At 35.7% G+C, this 13,777-nt stretch overlaps 1 protein-coding gene across 7 annotated transcripts in view; it reads right to left on the reverse strand.

Annotated features, from left to right (window-relative positions):
- Window positions 1-13,777, reverse strand: part of PCLO (piccolo presynaptic cytomatrix protein) — a 323,520-nt gene that overhangs the window by 181,904 nt on the left and 127,839 nt on the right. For all 7 annotated transcript variants that reach the window (XM_066550944.1, XM_066550946.1, XM_066550943.1 and 4 more), the window contains exon 4: window positions 333-1,547. In XM_066550944.1, coding sequence (XP_066407041.1) covers window positions 333-1,547 — 1,215 coding nt within the window. The remainder of the gene's footprint in view (window positions 1-332; window positions 1,548-13,777) is intronic.

The following is a 13,777-nucleotide window of genomic DNA, read 5'->3' on the forward strand; positions in this document are numbered from 1 at the left end:
AAAACACTCCAATTTCAACAATTAATCTTTGAGGTCTGAAGAGTCAAGAGATCAAGGTAAATAAATCTGAAATATTGGAAAAATTATTGAACAGGAGCTTTGCCTTAGTTTCAAATGCTTAACTGCTTGAGACTTAAAAACAGACAAGTAACCTTGAAATGTGCATGTAGAGCATAGGACTAACTGGTGAAACTTTCACTCAATGGGAGTCATTGGTTTTATCATTTCAAATAATTTTTTACAGAGAATAACAGTAAAACAGGAAGGAGAGGGTCTGCAAGGATCAGATTCTAAGGTGGAGAGAGAGAATTGGGAGGGAGAAAAACACTTACTATTTTTTCTCGCACTGCTTCCACGTGGTCGGCTCCTGGCAAAGGTGCTGTTTGAACAGGAATTTCTGCTTCCTGAGCTTTTTCAGCTTTCAAAACCTCTTGTGAAATCCCAGTTGTCAAATCCTCTTTCTTAACATCTTCTTGCTCCTTAGCCTGCAGTCCCTTATAAGGTGCTTCAACTTCTGCTTTCTCTTCAGCACCATGGTCTTTAATCTCAGCTGTAATTTCTGCCTTTTTGTCTTCTGGGTGGGGTGTGCTCTTTTCTGGGAGCACAGTTTCTTTATCTTCTTCCAATGTGCTTAAGGGTATCTTTTGGTCTGCAGTTGCTGTTGCAGGAATTTTATCTGCTGAAGGTGTCTTAGAGAGTTTCCCTCGCTGAAGTTTTGTTTCTTCTTTTTGACCTTCCTCTTGGATTTTATCCACCGATGAAGTTTTCTTTAATTTTTCATGTTGAAGTTTTATATCTTTCTGAATTCCATGTTGGATTTTATCAACTGAAGCTGCCTTTGGCAATTTTACCTCCTGAAGTTTTGTATCTTCCCTCTGAGCTGCAGGTTGGATTTTGTCAGCTGACAGTGCCTTTGCCATTTTCATCTGTTGGAGTTTTGGGTCTTCTTTCTGAATTCCCTGTAAAATTTTGTCAGCTGAAGGTATCTTTGCCAATTTTGCCTCTTGAAGTTTTATGTCTTCCTTCTGAACTCTATGCAAAATTTTGTCAGCTGAGGATGTTTTTGCCAGCTTTGCTTCTTGAAGTTTTTCATCCTTCTCCTGAACTTCCTGCAAAACTCTGTCATAGGAGGCTGTCTTTGTCAATTTTGTTTGCTGAATCCTTGGGTCCTGAGAAGCAAGCTGGATTTTATCAGCTGAGGGTGTCTTGACAAGTTTTCCCTGTTTAGGTTTTGCATCTTCCTTTTGAATTCCTTGCTGGATTTTATCAGCTGACAATGTTTTTTCCAATCTCCCCTGCTGAAGTTTTGGAGCTTCCTTCTGAACGCCTGGTTCTTCTTTTGGCTTTGCTGCTGCTGGAGTGGGTGGTGTGGAAGTCTTCTGAGGGGAATGGGAGACAGCAGGCACAGGACGTTTCTGAGGAGGAGCAGGTGGTTTGGATGTTGGTTGTGAAGGGCCTGTTTTCAGAAGTGGCACCTTGCCCATATCTCCAAGTTGTCCTGACATTGCCCTTTGGGTCTGGCAGTTTAAGCACAGCCATTCCTGTACCTGTGATACAACAAACATATGAAGTTACTTATTTGAAAAAGTAACAATAAAATCATGCAGTGTTTTCAGCTGATACAGTTGAATTCTTTCAATCTGAATGCTATGCATCCTGGTAAGTTATTTATTTTGCTTTCTGCTCTTGAAGGAAGCTCCATAGCACCATTCCAGAAATGGAGCATATCAGGTTCTAGAAAGCCAAGATGAGCAAATATAAAAAGGCACTGTGAAATATAACAGCAACAGCATTTTTCCAAAGTATTGATGACCTATATGTGCAAAGTTTGCTGACATGTTTCTAACATATATTTCTTTCTAAAGCCTCTACAATCTATCAATAGGTCCCTATAATTTTGCTAGCCTGAGAAAAAGGGAACCAACTGGCACTCATGGCTGTGTTTCTCTCAGGAAATCCTCTCTTGAGGTTTGGTATAGGTATCTGTATAAATTCATTATGGCTGTAACTCAACAGGAAGATCACCTCTCTGCTCACTTTACTGCTAAATCCCTGCTGCACACTGGCTCCTTATACTCCTCTTCCCCAAAATCAGAAAAAGGACAAGTGCTTCTATCTGTGCAAAAGATTTCCTTGCCAGTTGCCTAGCTACTACATGAGAGGAGTAATCCCACTGTTTCCAGTGGGATTTAGCTCATAGTTCCTTTAAAATAGCAAAAGAAAATTTTAAGCACAGAAAGGCACTGAAAGGAAAGAAAAACAGTCCCTTCTGGATACTAGAATAGCTAATGAAGGTTTACTTCACTAGTGTAATATGAGCTTCACTGGTGGATAAGTGGTGTATAATGTGCAATAAAATCTACATTAAAAAATAGCTGATCAGCAATTTTTGTAAGTGATATATAAATTACAAGAAACACAGATGATATGACAAAAATCTTAAGTAAGAACAGCTCAAATGTGCTGGTTTTATGGAAATGCAACTAAGGAGAGGCTATTTAAAATTTTGGTCGAGGCACAAGCAAAGCAAGAATATATGCATTATCATTCAGGTCACCAAAAAGTTATCTTGTGTATTTATTATTCTACTTTTATAGAAATGACCAAACTAGTGAGAATCCTAGTAATTGACACAAAAACATTTAATAATAGTACCCAATAATGCTGTCCCAATAAATGCAGTTTATCAGCTGAATCAGTAGTGTCCCCTAACACTTACTAAATCCTTTGCAAATCCAAACTGAATGTGGCTCTGAATCAGACTATTATACTTTAGGTTTAAATTATTTTCTGTTGAAAAAAGCATTTAAATAATAATCCTCCAGGATCTATTATTCTCCTCCTTAGGAGTTAAAGTATTCTAACTACACATCATTTGTTGAGGAAGCACTAAGAAGTACAATTTATTTTTTTAAAATGAATGTTCAAAATATAACTCATTTTTCTTGCAAATATTTCTTTTAGATGGGTTTATCTGGAATTCTTAGCACAGTTTCCTCTCTTTTCCTAGAAAACAGTATTGGAAGCCATACATATGTTGTGTACTGTCTTTTATAAACTGAAAATAGAAGCAATGCTCCAGGAAACAAATCTGCCCCACAGAAAATCATTATATTATTATTAGAAGTCTGAAATGGACTAAAAATGCTAGATAAAATGTAGCATAAAAAGGCTACTGAAAAACAGATCCAATTTCATAGTAGCTTTGATTGTTTTCTCATAAAGTTTGTGGAGATCAATATAAAAAAGTTGGCAAAATAATTATCATAGTTATTTTTTTTAAATTTATTGGAGGGCTGGAAAGATTTTAAACCCACAAAAAGGGGGTAGATTTTGCTTTATACATTCAGACTGAAAAATGTTCATTCCCCAATGTAAGCAGGAATATTGCCATTATTATTTGTGCTAATATAGCTTCAGTCAGCACAGGGCATGAGAATAAGACAGTACTTAAATGTATTAAGCTTTTCAGAATATAGCCTTAGCCATCTTTAATTACATAAAAACATAATGAAGTGGCTTCTGCCATGAAATAATCCATAGTTAAAACAATTACTGCTGTATAGATATTCTTTATGAACATGTTAATTTATACTTTAAATTCACATGTTCTTTTCGCAGTGCCATTTGTTTGACCTATTTTATTTTTATTTCTTTATATCCAGTTTCGAGGGTCTCTGTGTTTGTTTCTTTTCTACCTACATTTGGGGTACATCTACACTTGGCTCTCCTCCTGTTGATGCAGATTCCACCTCATACCTCCCAGCTGTAGCCTACTCACTGCTCATACACTTGTTCCTTCTCAGATTCATCATCACTTCCCTTTCCCTCATTTAAATCCTTCACAGACTCCATTCTCTGGATGCCCATAACAACTTCAGCACCTTTGGTAGTGGTATTAAGTGTTTAGTTACCCAGTCACTGTTTCCACTGCTTGCTGTCTCAATTTAGTGTCTTTTCCCTGGAGTAAATTTCAAGGACTATGCATTGTGCTGAGCATATGGTAGAACTCTTAAAAAGGAATATAATGACAATTACCATGAAGAAAGGAATTTGATGATTAGCAGATTGGCAAAATGCACTAAATTTTATCAAAAGATGGAACTCCCAGACTTGCCTCTCTGCCATAATGATGAATGTGATAGTAGGGAAATAACCTGGAATTGTCCAGATATCCAGTGATTGAATGAACCTTGCCATTGTTCTCTTGAGCTTCTTCTATTTCTGTATCTATTTACCACTTTGTTTTTTAGTGCTGCTGTATAAACAGTGCACATACTACTCCCAAAGCTATGTGTTTCATACAATGGTTTTTCATTACTATGCAGATATTTAGTCACAAAAGAATGTACAAAAACCATCTTATAGCAACAGGCCTCTAGCTCCTGATTCTCTGTCAGAATAGTTCTCTGTAAAATCAAATTTTGCACCATGAAGTCATATGCCTTAGTCTTAGACTTGTCTTTTCCTCAGTTAACCTCATGCCCTTAATGCAAGCTTTTCCCTAAGGCTACATCTTCAGTTAGCCTGTCAACCCAAATTTATTAGGACTTGGGAAATGGATATCATCTTCTTTTAGCAGTCTTCACTAGATAAATCTTCTTAGCTCTTTACAGAATTCTTCACACCCTTTGGTCTCTGAATTGGCCATAGACATTTTGATTGGAACTACAAGTGATACAAGAGCTTTAATACCCTGAATCCACAGCTCTCTCCCTGGTTTCAGCAACCCTTACAACCCAATATTTTGCTGGGCAGAACAAAATAGCTCTGTCACAATGTTCTCCTCACACGGTTTTGTAATAAACGAATGTCATTATGAAAAGGGCACACGTCTAACATTCATTGTCAATGTCTGTTTTTCAGTCATCAAGCAAGAGCTCTGCCCTGCTTGTTACAGAATGGCCCTTTCTGCAAACTAAAGGAGTGAAGGAACTCTTGAAAGGCTCAGCTCAGAGTTTCAGGCATCTGATTCAAGGCCTAGGCTGTTACAGCACAGCTGAGAGTCCTCGTCTCAGTTTTATTGAGAAAAAGGCTGCTGAGATGGTATTTTAGAGAAAACCAGGTGATATAAGAAAACTGAAAAAAAAAAAAAAGAGTAAAGCCACATAGGGTCACAGGCAGGGAGAAAAATTCAGGAAGAAATATCCTGACATGAAGAGGTACAAAGCCAAAAGGAAAATACAGAGAAATGGATGGTAACAACCCAGCAAGTGTGCAAAGGTTGGCTGGCATGTTCCAAGGGGGTGGAGAAGTTGATGCTTGCTGACCTGACTGGTGACTATCTGGCCAGCAGACACTATCCAAAGGGCTCACTGAGGTGGTGAATAGGTTAATATTAACAACTCTTCATTGGCATCTGTCTGCTGTGTATGTTCATCCACAAATTGCTCTGTACTCCTCAAGTCTGTGCATCCTCCTTGCTGTGTTGTTCTGCCTGTGGTAGACACTGCCTGAACAAAATGCAGAGAAGGAAGGCTACATTCCCATCTAGAATGGGAATGCTGGCCTCAGCAGTTCTTTGGGATGTGTGATCTACAAATTCAAATCCCATACAAACTGAGGAGTTTTAGATCTCCTGTCTTTAGTAGAAATATTCAAATTGCTAGATCTACATATAAAAAAGTTACCACCTATGCCACATAGATTGATAGAGAAACATAAATATTCAGAGCACGACCACAAAGACTGTAGATCTGGCAGAAGAAAAAAAATACAAAAACAAAATACTAAAATCTCACATTTTCTCTATCCAAACAGTGTTAGGCAGGCAGGAGGTAGCTGTCTAAATGAAGCCAGTTTGGCAGAGTCAGGGTCCACAGTGAAGCCTCTACGGCATCCAGAATTAGAAAAAATGTACAGAGGTTTTCACAGATATAGTGTCTGTGGAGGTCGCAGGCAGTTTTCCAGGCTCATTCTCCTGAATTTACACATCAATTTTGTCTAAAATGTCACTTAGGAACTTAAACTTATTTTTGGATTCCACCTGAAGTGGAGAAATGATGTGCAAACAAATGCTTAGTCAGATGGTTGATTTTTGGAGAAGAGGTTAGAAAAATGTGGCTAATTTAACCTAGGGAAATGAATCTCACAAATATGACTTATATGGGAGGAAAGGTATATTGGCTGCAAACCAAATGGATATTAATGCTCCATGGACAAATTTAGCTTTAAAATTAGAACACCTTCCTTGCCAGTAGTAATTTGAAGTTTGGAGTATGACACAATAGGATTGTAGTACAGAGAAACACAGTTAATTTCAATATGTGATGTGATAGCCAACAAAATCACTCAATGATTCATGAAATCCTACCAGTTTTAAAAACTGCATTTCTGTAATAGTAATCATGAGAAGAATGCATTATATCATTAGCAATAAATAGATTCACAAAATTTAGTTGAATTTAAGCATCAAGGTGTTTTTTAGCTGCTAAAGAGAGATCATAGAAAACCCCAAAAACTGGTTCAGATGAGTTTAAAGCATCACATTAAAAATAAATAAAACCAAAAAAACCTGTTAAAATCCCTGCAGAATAAAGAATTTTGTTAACAGGAGGAGGAAGGGATTGCCTTTTCAGTTTAGGAATGTGGTTTTTTATTTGCTAAATTTGCAAGCAAGATGAAATTGGTTTTTGAACAATGCAAACAAAATACCATCTTTTATCTTTTTCTCAAATAAAGAGTTTCAGTATGTGATTGAGGAAGACAACATTATCTCAGCCTGTATTATTGTTACTAATTGATATGTTTAGTTGTAAACCATCACAACTATGAAATAAAATAAGTTCTTTTCAATGATCTCTTCTTCTTCCACACCAAGTGATAAAGTTGTAAATACTGCAGCAGATCAGAAAAGTACACAGGAATTGGTGTTTCTCCCATGTGTTAGGAATTATCTGCTCCTTAATTCAATAGGGTTGGGACTGCTGAATATTTCACTTATGTACAGATTTCAATTATGTACAGATTAAATACAGAGTATGACAACACAAAGATGACCTACTTCTTCAAGTGATGACAATTCTGAAAAGTGTATACCCTTACCTTACTTCAAGATACATCTCAGCATCTTCAGAATAAGCTCAAGTTTTGTGTTTTTTTCAGGAACTGCTCTGTTGTATGGGAATTTTTATTTTAGCCATTAAATTTAATATATAATAGGATTTTTATGTGTATAGTGTCTGTGTAAACTTTAATTTCCCTTAGTTATTTTGCTGAAATCCCTTAGAGGCTTAGAATTATGCTGTCAATGCACAAAAATGTATCCCTAGTGTATATATACACCATTACTGATGCAAACAAACCAAAACTGTGGAAAAATAACTTTTTTATTGAGGAGGGGCTAGCATCACTCTATTTGTTTTTACTCTGCATCTAACTGCACTGTGATATGTTTGTTGCTTTTTTCATGCATCATTATAACAAGATGACTAAAAACCCTCCTGTATCTGTATTGGCAAGCTTATCTGTAGGGTTGCTGTTGCCCAAAACAAAGGTATGATCCTCCCTCCTCAGTCTTACACAGAGAAATTCCCATTGAGCACTTTAGTACTCCTGGTGACCACTTCTTCTGTTAGCATGGCAAAAACAACCCCAGTGAAGGAAAAAACAAACAAAAAAAAAGTGGATATGGGCATCATTCAAAGGCCAACATTTTGTTTATAAAACATTTAAGATATTTTCGAATAATGACTTCTACAATGAAGTACACATGAAAATCAGCTTTCTCTCCTTACATGTCAATGACTATACAATTGTCTTATTCAGCAGTCTTCTAATCTGCAAAGTCCATCTCAGAGGGGTTTCTGTATTATTTTTGGTTTCTCATTTAACTCACAAAATCCACTGCAGATAGAGAATTTACTGTCAGGATAAGAAGATAATAGTTACATTCATAGACATATTTTAGTGTATATCTGACAACCAGAGTCAGATAAAAGTTGTTGCAGTGACATTCTCATTCACAGGTTCTTCTAAAGAAATTCTCAGTTAGGTAACTAAAATGATTTCTGGTTGCTTGCATACATGACAAATGACCACACTGTTGTTCATTAATGAATAGCAGCATGTGACCTCTATTCATGCTAGTCTTAATTTGCTTTGATAGAATTGTAGTTCTTAAAGATTTCTGTAGATTCTATAGACAAAGAAATTCAAGGTTGTGTAAGTGTCTGAAGTCATAATTTTATGGTAAAAATGCAGTTTTATTAAATAGTTATTTGATGAACCAGTTTAGTCAGAGCTTGAAAAATGTTAGGCTATTGTAATCCTTCTTGGCTGTATGTAGATGTTGAGAATGCTCTTCACTACGCTCCTTTGTACCCTTTATTACAACAGTCTCAAAGAATAACTGTTTTCTGTGCCTCCTAGCAGCTGAATCACGATTTCCCACAAACTGGCCAGCAGAATACGCGAGTATTCCCATCCCACCATTGCTATTATTTGTTCTGAACTGACAAAATGCCCAGTGTCACAGATGCCACTAAAACAACAAACACCACCATCCCCTGAAGATTCTGTTGTCTATTTAATTCTGTGTTCAATGCTGACCTTTTACAGACAGTATAGAGAAAATTGTTTCTGTTCAAAACCCAGATCTTAGCTATGGAACTAGGTTCCATAGCAAAAAGGAGAACTGTTATTTTTATTACATTTCACAGTATGTATTTAGTTATAAACTACAAAAGCAATCTACCTGAACCTTAATGGATCATATATATAAACACCTTAACCATTCTTTGTAACAACTTTTTGTTTTGCTCACACCAAATAGAAATACAGAGACAACTGATATACATCCTTTCTCTTAAAAGCCATTTTGTATTTTGTTCGCTCTTGCAAATCAAACTATCCTAAAAATAACACGTGCAGTTCACCCCAAAAATATGCTTTGAAAAACCAAAATTCTCTGCTAAGACAGACTGAAATGTGCGTCTTTTGTCCCCATTTTTATCTAATAATGCATTAATTTTTTAATGAAGAAGAATCTGTATGCTTCAAGTGAAATGCTATCAACTGAGATGTAAATGCTTAAAAAAAAAAGCTGTTTTTTTTTTTTTTTTGTCTTGCTCCATCCAGTCTCATCTAACCCATTGTAAATACTTAACTGAGGATGTAAATTTATGACCCTGGCTACTCAGATTCACTGAGCAGGCTATGTGATCTTCTCTCCAGATATGAACAGTGTTGGTGGTCTGACTATTGTATTTATTCCTGATCAGGGAGAGAGCCTGCAGCAAACTGTGCTCCATACAGACCTCACTTCAAGGACAAATGTGAGATTTGCTCAGAGCCTACACTAAAGTCCAAAGATAAACCTTTCCTAAAATAGTAGCCTGAAGAAAAGACCTAAATCTGTAATCTGATATTTAAATAAATGGTCTGATATTCAAAATCTCTAAATACCTGAAGACAGTTCCACTGACTCTCTTCCACTTTTCAGTTTGCCTCTTCTGCTTGAATCTTTTAAATCAGAATCACAGTGTACCTATCTGTTTTATCAGTTATTTATATTTTACATGGCTTTATAATTTCAGTTTATTAGCAATGGTTTGCATACAGTGTTTGCTTTCAGTGTCACGTGAAAGATATCTGAGTCCTTTAGGTGCCTGAAGAATTAGAGGGACAGGCAAAGAAACAAGCTTACAAAAAATGGGGGATAATTCACAGTCAAGGCAATACTCTATTCTCAATGAAGGGAACACAGGTGCAGCAGAAAGGGAAGGAAGGTCCCCTACCTGGCTTTGGAAAATTATATTAATTATTAGCTACAGATACAGGAAAAAGTTTGCATGTAACGATTTTCTGATCCGCTGGCAGCTGCCATGGCAGTAAAGAGATAAAAGAAATAAAGAAAGGAAATAGATGTGACACCTGTGCAGAATGCCCATGGCTTTGTGTGATATGGTACATGCCGAGAAGCACACAGGCCTTCCAGCAGCTTCTGCAGCTCTTCCCAATGTACATCTCTCCTAAACACCTAAAATGAGGAGGTGAAAACCAAACTGGCCTCCTGGCCATGGGCAGTGTGCAGACATGGCAGAGCACCACAGCACAGCAAAGCCACTGCCTGGTTTTGCCACACAGGAGCAGAATAACACTTTATCAGCAGGTGTGACCATTTTTACTGATAAGAGGCAAATTCTCAAGCCCTGAGGCAACGCAGTGCAAAGTCTGGGGAGAGGCAAGGGGAGAGATAAGGTGCAGGTGCAAAAGGGAAAAAAACCCAAGCTTTTTACTCTCTTGGCTTCATCCTCTTTTGAGGTTGCTGCTGATCAGCTGTCAGGGAGACTGTGGTGACACCTTTTAAATGACAATAATCTTTTCTGTATGTCCCACTCATTGTTTTGACCTTGCACTTTCCTGCCTACAATTTTTCCTTTGTGCCACCACATAAAGAAAATATTGGAAAGATTGTCTTAAAATGGAATATGCCATTTAGTCAGCAGGAAAATCCTGTCAAAAATTGTAACTCAAAAATGTGAGCATGCTGTGTTCTTCCATAGTTTGGAAAATATGTACAAGAAGAATTAAAAATAAAATACTTTTCTTGGGAAACTTCAAACCAATATCATTAAAAATTCTTCTCAGTATTTTGTAAAGAAATATGAGTGCAATCTGTTTAAAAGTTTAACATACTGTGATGTTAGAGTATGACTTAAAGCAGATGTTTTTGTGGTGCTAATGTGCAAATAAATCCTATATACTCCAGCAATCACACATAATAAGCTCGAGTTTACTTTCAAGAGACACCATAAAATTATGCAAAGAAAATACCAAATAATCTAAACCAATGTAAATCTGCCCAAAACAAAAATACTGCCAAGTCTCAATATAAATATTAAATATTAAAGGAAAATACAGTTCTTAACTGCTAGGAAAAACAACAAAAACAAAACCACACCACCACCACCAAAACAAAAAAACAACAATACCAAAACCAAAAAACCACAAAACAAAACAGAAACCCGAAACAAAAAACCTATGAAATCTGGAGCTTTATTTTTCTTTCTCATTAGTGTCAATAAATCTGTCATAGCTCCTTAGAAGTAAGGGAAAGGCCCCAAAATATTCAACTATAGTAGGAGTACTCCATTTCCCAATGGGCTTGCAATGCAAGTAATAGACAGATTATTCTTGAAAATTATTTGTTTTATCCTTCTAAAAATAATGTTTTCTCATGTCTCAAAATACACACTGTACTATAGAGTGGGGAAAAAAACCCTACAAAAAATTAAGTGCTTCCAAAATTACCTCCTAGCATTCCTTAGTTGCACTTTCACTTCTTTTTGCTGTCTTCAGAAGGAAAAAGAATCCTCTCAAATCAACCAGTCAGCTCAGGTCTAATACTAATTACACAATTACTTATATAGTTTAGCAGATTCAGAATTTCTCCTTGATGAGAAGACAGAGGATCCCTCCATAAACTTCAAAAATATTTCAGGGAAAGGGAAAATCCATAGTTGCTCACTCATGCATGCATGAATGATACATAGACAGACATCCACACACATACAGATGTATGCAGCGCACAGGAGGCCAAACAAACTTTATATAGAGAGTTTTATGTCCAGAAGGGGCCATTATTCTCAACAGATTTGATACTTTAATGCCAAAATCCTTCTAGTTTCACAAAGAGTTCTCTATTCTCAACATTTCAGCATTTCTTAGAAAGATAGCCAAATTTATGGGGGGAACTTCTATAGCTTCAAAGATTATTCTTCCAACAATTTCTCTATCCATTGAATTTTTTACATGTTGGCTTTTAAAAGGCATAAAAATAGAAAAACAAAAGCTAGAGAAGATATGAATTTTAGTTATACTTACGTTTTAAAGAATCATATTAAAACATTAAAAATATAATCTCTAAAAGAAGCCATGCAAGCTGAAGATGCACGTGGTACAAGCTCAGCACCTTCCCACACCATGTAGCTGAACTGTAAATGGGAGTGACACTCACAGTCCCTTTGGGCAAAAAGTATCACAGTTACTAAGTCATGAAAATAGCTTGTGGTTTAAACTGCATTACACTCTACAACAATCATGCTAAAAATATAATAAATATGGCTCTACTGTGAAATAACACACTTGCCATTTGAACTTTTGTATTCTTCTTCTTGTTATTTTTATTATTATTACTACTATACCTAATGTATTCATACTTAATAGTTTTGTACCTTATGTCACATTTGACAAACTTTATTCTTGTGGTTAATATTTCTATAATTCTTACAATGACAGCAGAAACTGCACAGAAGCTTAACTTTTATCTTGAAAGCATGGCCTATCTTGAACCATGTTTTAAAAGGGTATTTGATGCTCAAGTGTCCTTAGTAAAACTTAGAGATAAATTGAAAATTGTTGAAGAGTTTTAGAAATATGTTAAAATACTTTTAATATAAAGAGTTATTGAGTTCTAAAGTTAACTGCTGTTTTTACTCTGTCATTTCAGAAGCACAGAGTTCTCTTTCTTTACTTCTAAACCCAAAATATTAACATCTGTCATAAAAACAAACAAAAATTTTTATTCTCCAAACCTTGGGCTGAATTCTATATTTTCTTCCCTTATTAAAAAACTAGCAAAAAATAACCCTTAACATAAGTAACAAACAAACAAATAAGAACAACATTCATTTGAAGTTTTGTTTTCAAATGTGTTGATGTTATTCAAAATAGACTGATCTTATTTTCTCATTAAAAGTCAATTTTCAAGTCTTAATTAAATTTGAAGCATTTGCCCAATCCTTGAAATACCCTTTCAAAGAACCTGTTTATATCATAAATAACATGATCTAATCCTCAGTCTTCCAGGATAAGTGATACTAATGTCAGCTTCTAATTAATTTAATTGTATGTTCTCTTATAAGTCAAGGACAAACATCTGGAGATAAAAATGACAGAGAAGTCAATAGCTCTCAGTGCTTTGATGAAAAGTGAAAAGTAAAAAACCCCAAAATCACAAAATGATAAAAACTCCCCAAAAACCCAGCCCAAACCCCAAAACTTTCTGCTTATCTTTGTTTTCTGTGCTATGAAAACCCTCACATGGCCAAAGGGATTCTGATGATTCAAGTGAAGTAAGGAGCTCACCCAGGCAGCACCTCCACTTTTCTGTGTTACAATCCTCAGCAAAAATGTTACAACCACTTTAATTGTTCTTTTATTCCTCTTCAGAGACAGACCCACAGCTTTCTGCTACTTACAAGTTCTCTACTTGCCTCAGGATACTCCTGTAAGCAATGGTCTTAAATTAATGAAATAGCATTTTACAAAAAAACATATAAAAATCCCAAAACAAAACAGTGGGATGGAATTTGTTGGTGATCTCTAAATCTCCTTGATTTCCTAAAATTATCACAATTTCTACCAAAAAAAACAGACCCAAAAAGAATGAAGAAAACCAAACCAACAAACTAACCAACCAAACCACCCCAAGCCAACCAAAAAAAAAAAAAAACAACCAAAAAACAACCAAAACCAAAAACCAAAACAAAGCAAAAAACTACAACAGCCTTTTTGTAAAACTGTTCAAAATAAATTTTTAGTTCTTGGTTTTGTGGCACCTGAAAAATTTTAGCTACTTCACTCTCACCTTAGTTCATAATTTATAAAACCAGGACATAATTTGGGTTTTTTTCTTCTAAAGAAATATATCTTTAGAATAGAAACTTACTCATAGTTATATTAATCTATATAGCTTAAATTAGGAATTTGCATTTGCATTCTATTTTTTAAATTGTATATATCATGTAAGCCAATTACAAAAAAAAACAAACCA

The sequence above is a fragment of the Molothrus aeneus genome, chromosome 5 (assembly GCF_037042795.1).
Source record: "Molothrus aeneus isolate 106 chromosome 5, BPBGC_Maene_1.0, whole genome shotgun sequence".
Lineage (NCBI taxonomy): Eukaryota > Metazoa > Chordata > Aves > Passeriformes > Icteridae > Molothrus > Molothrus aeneus.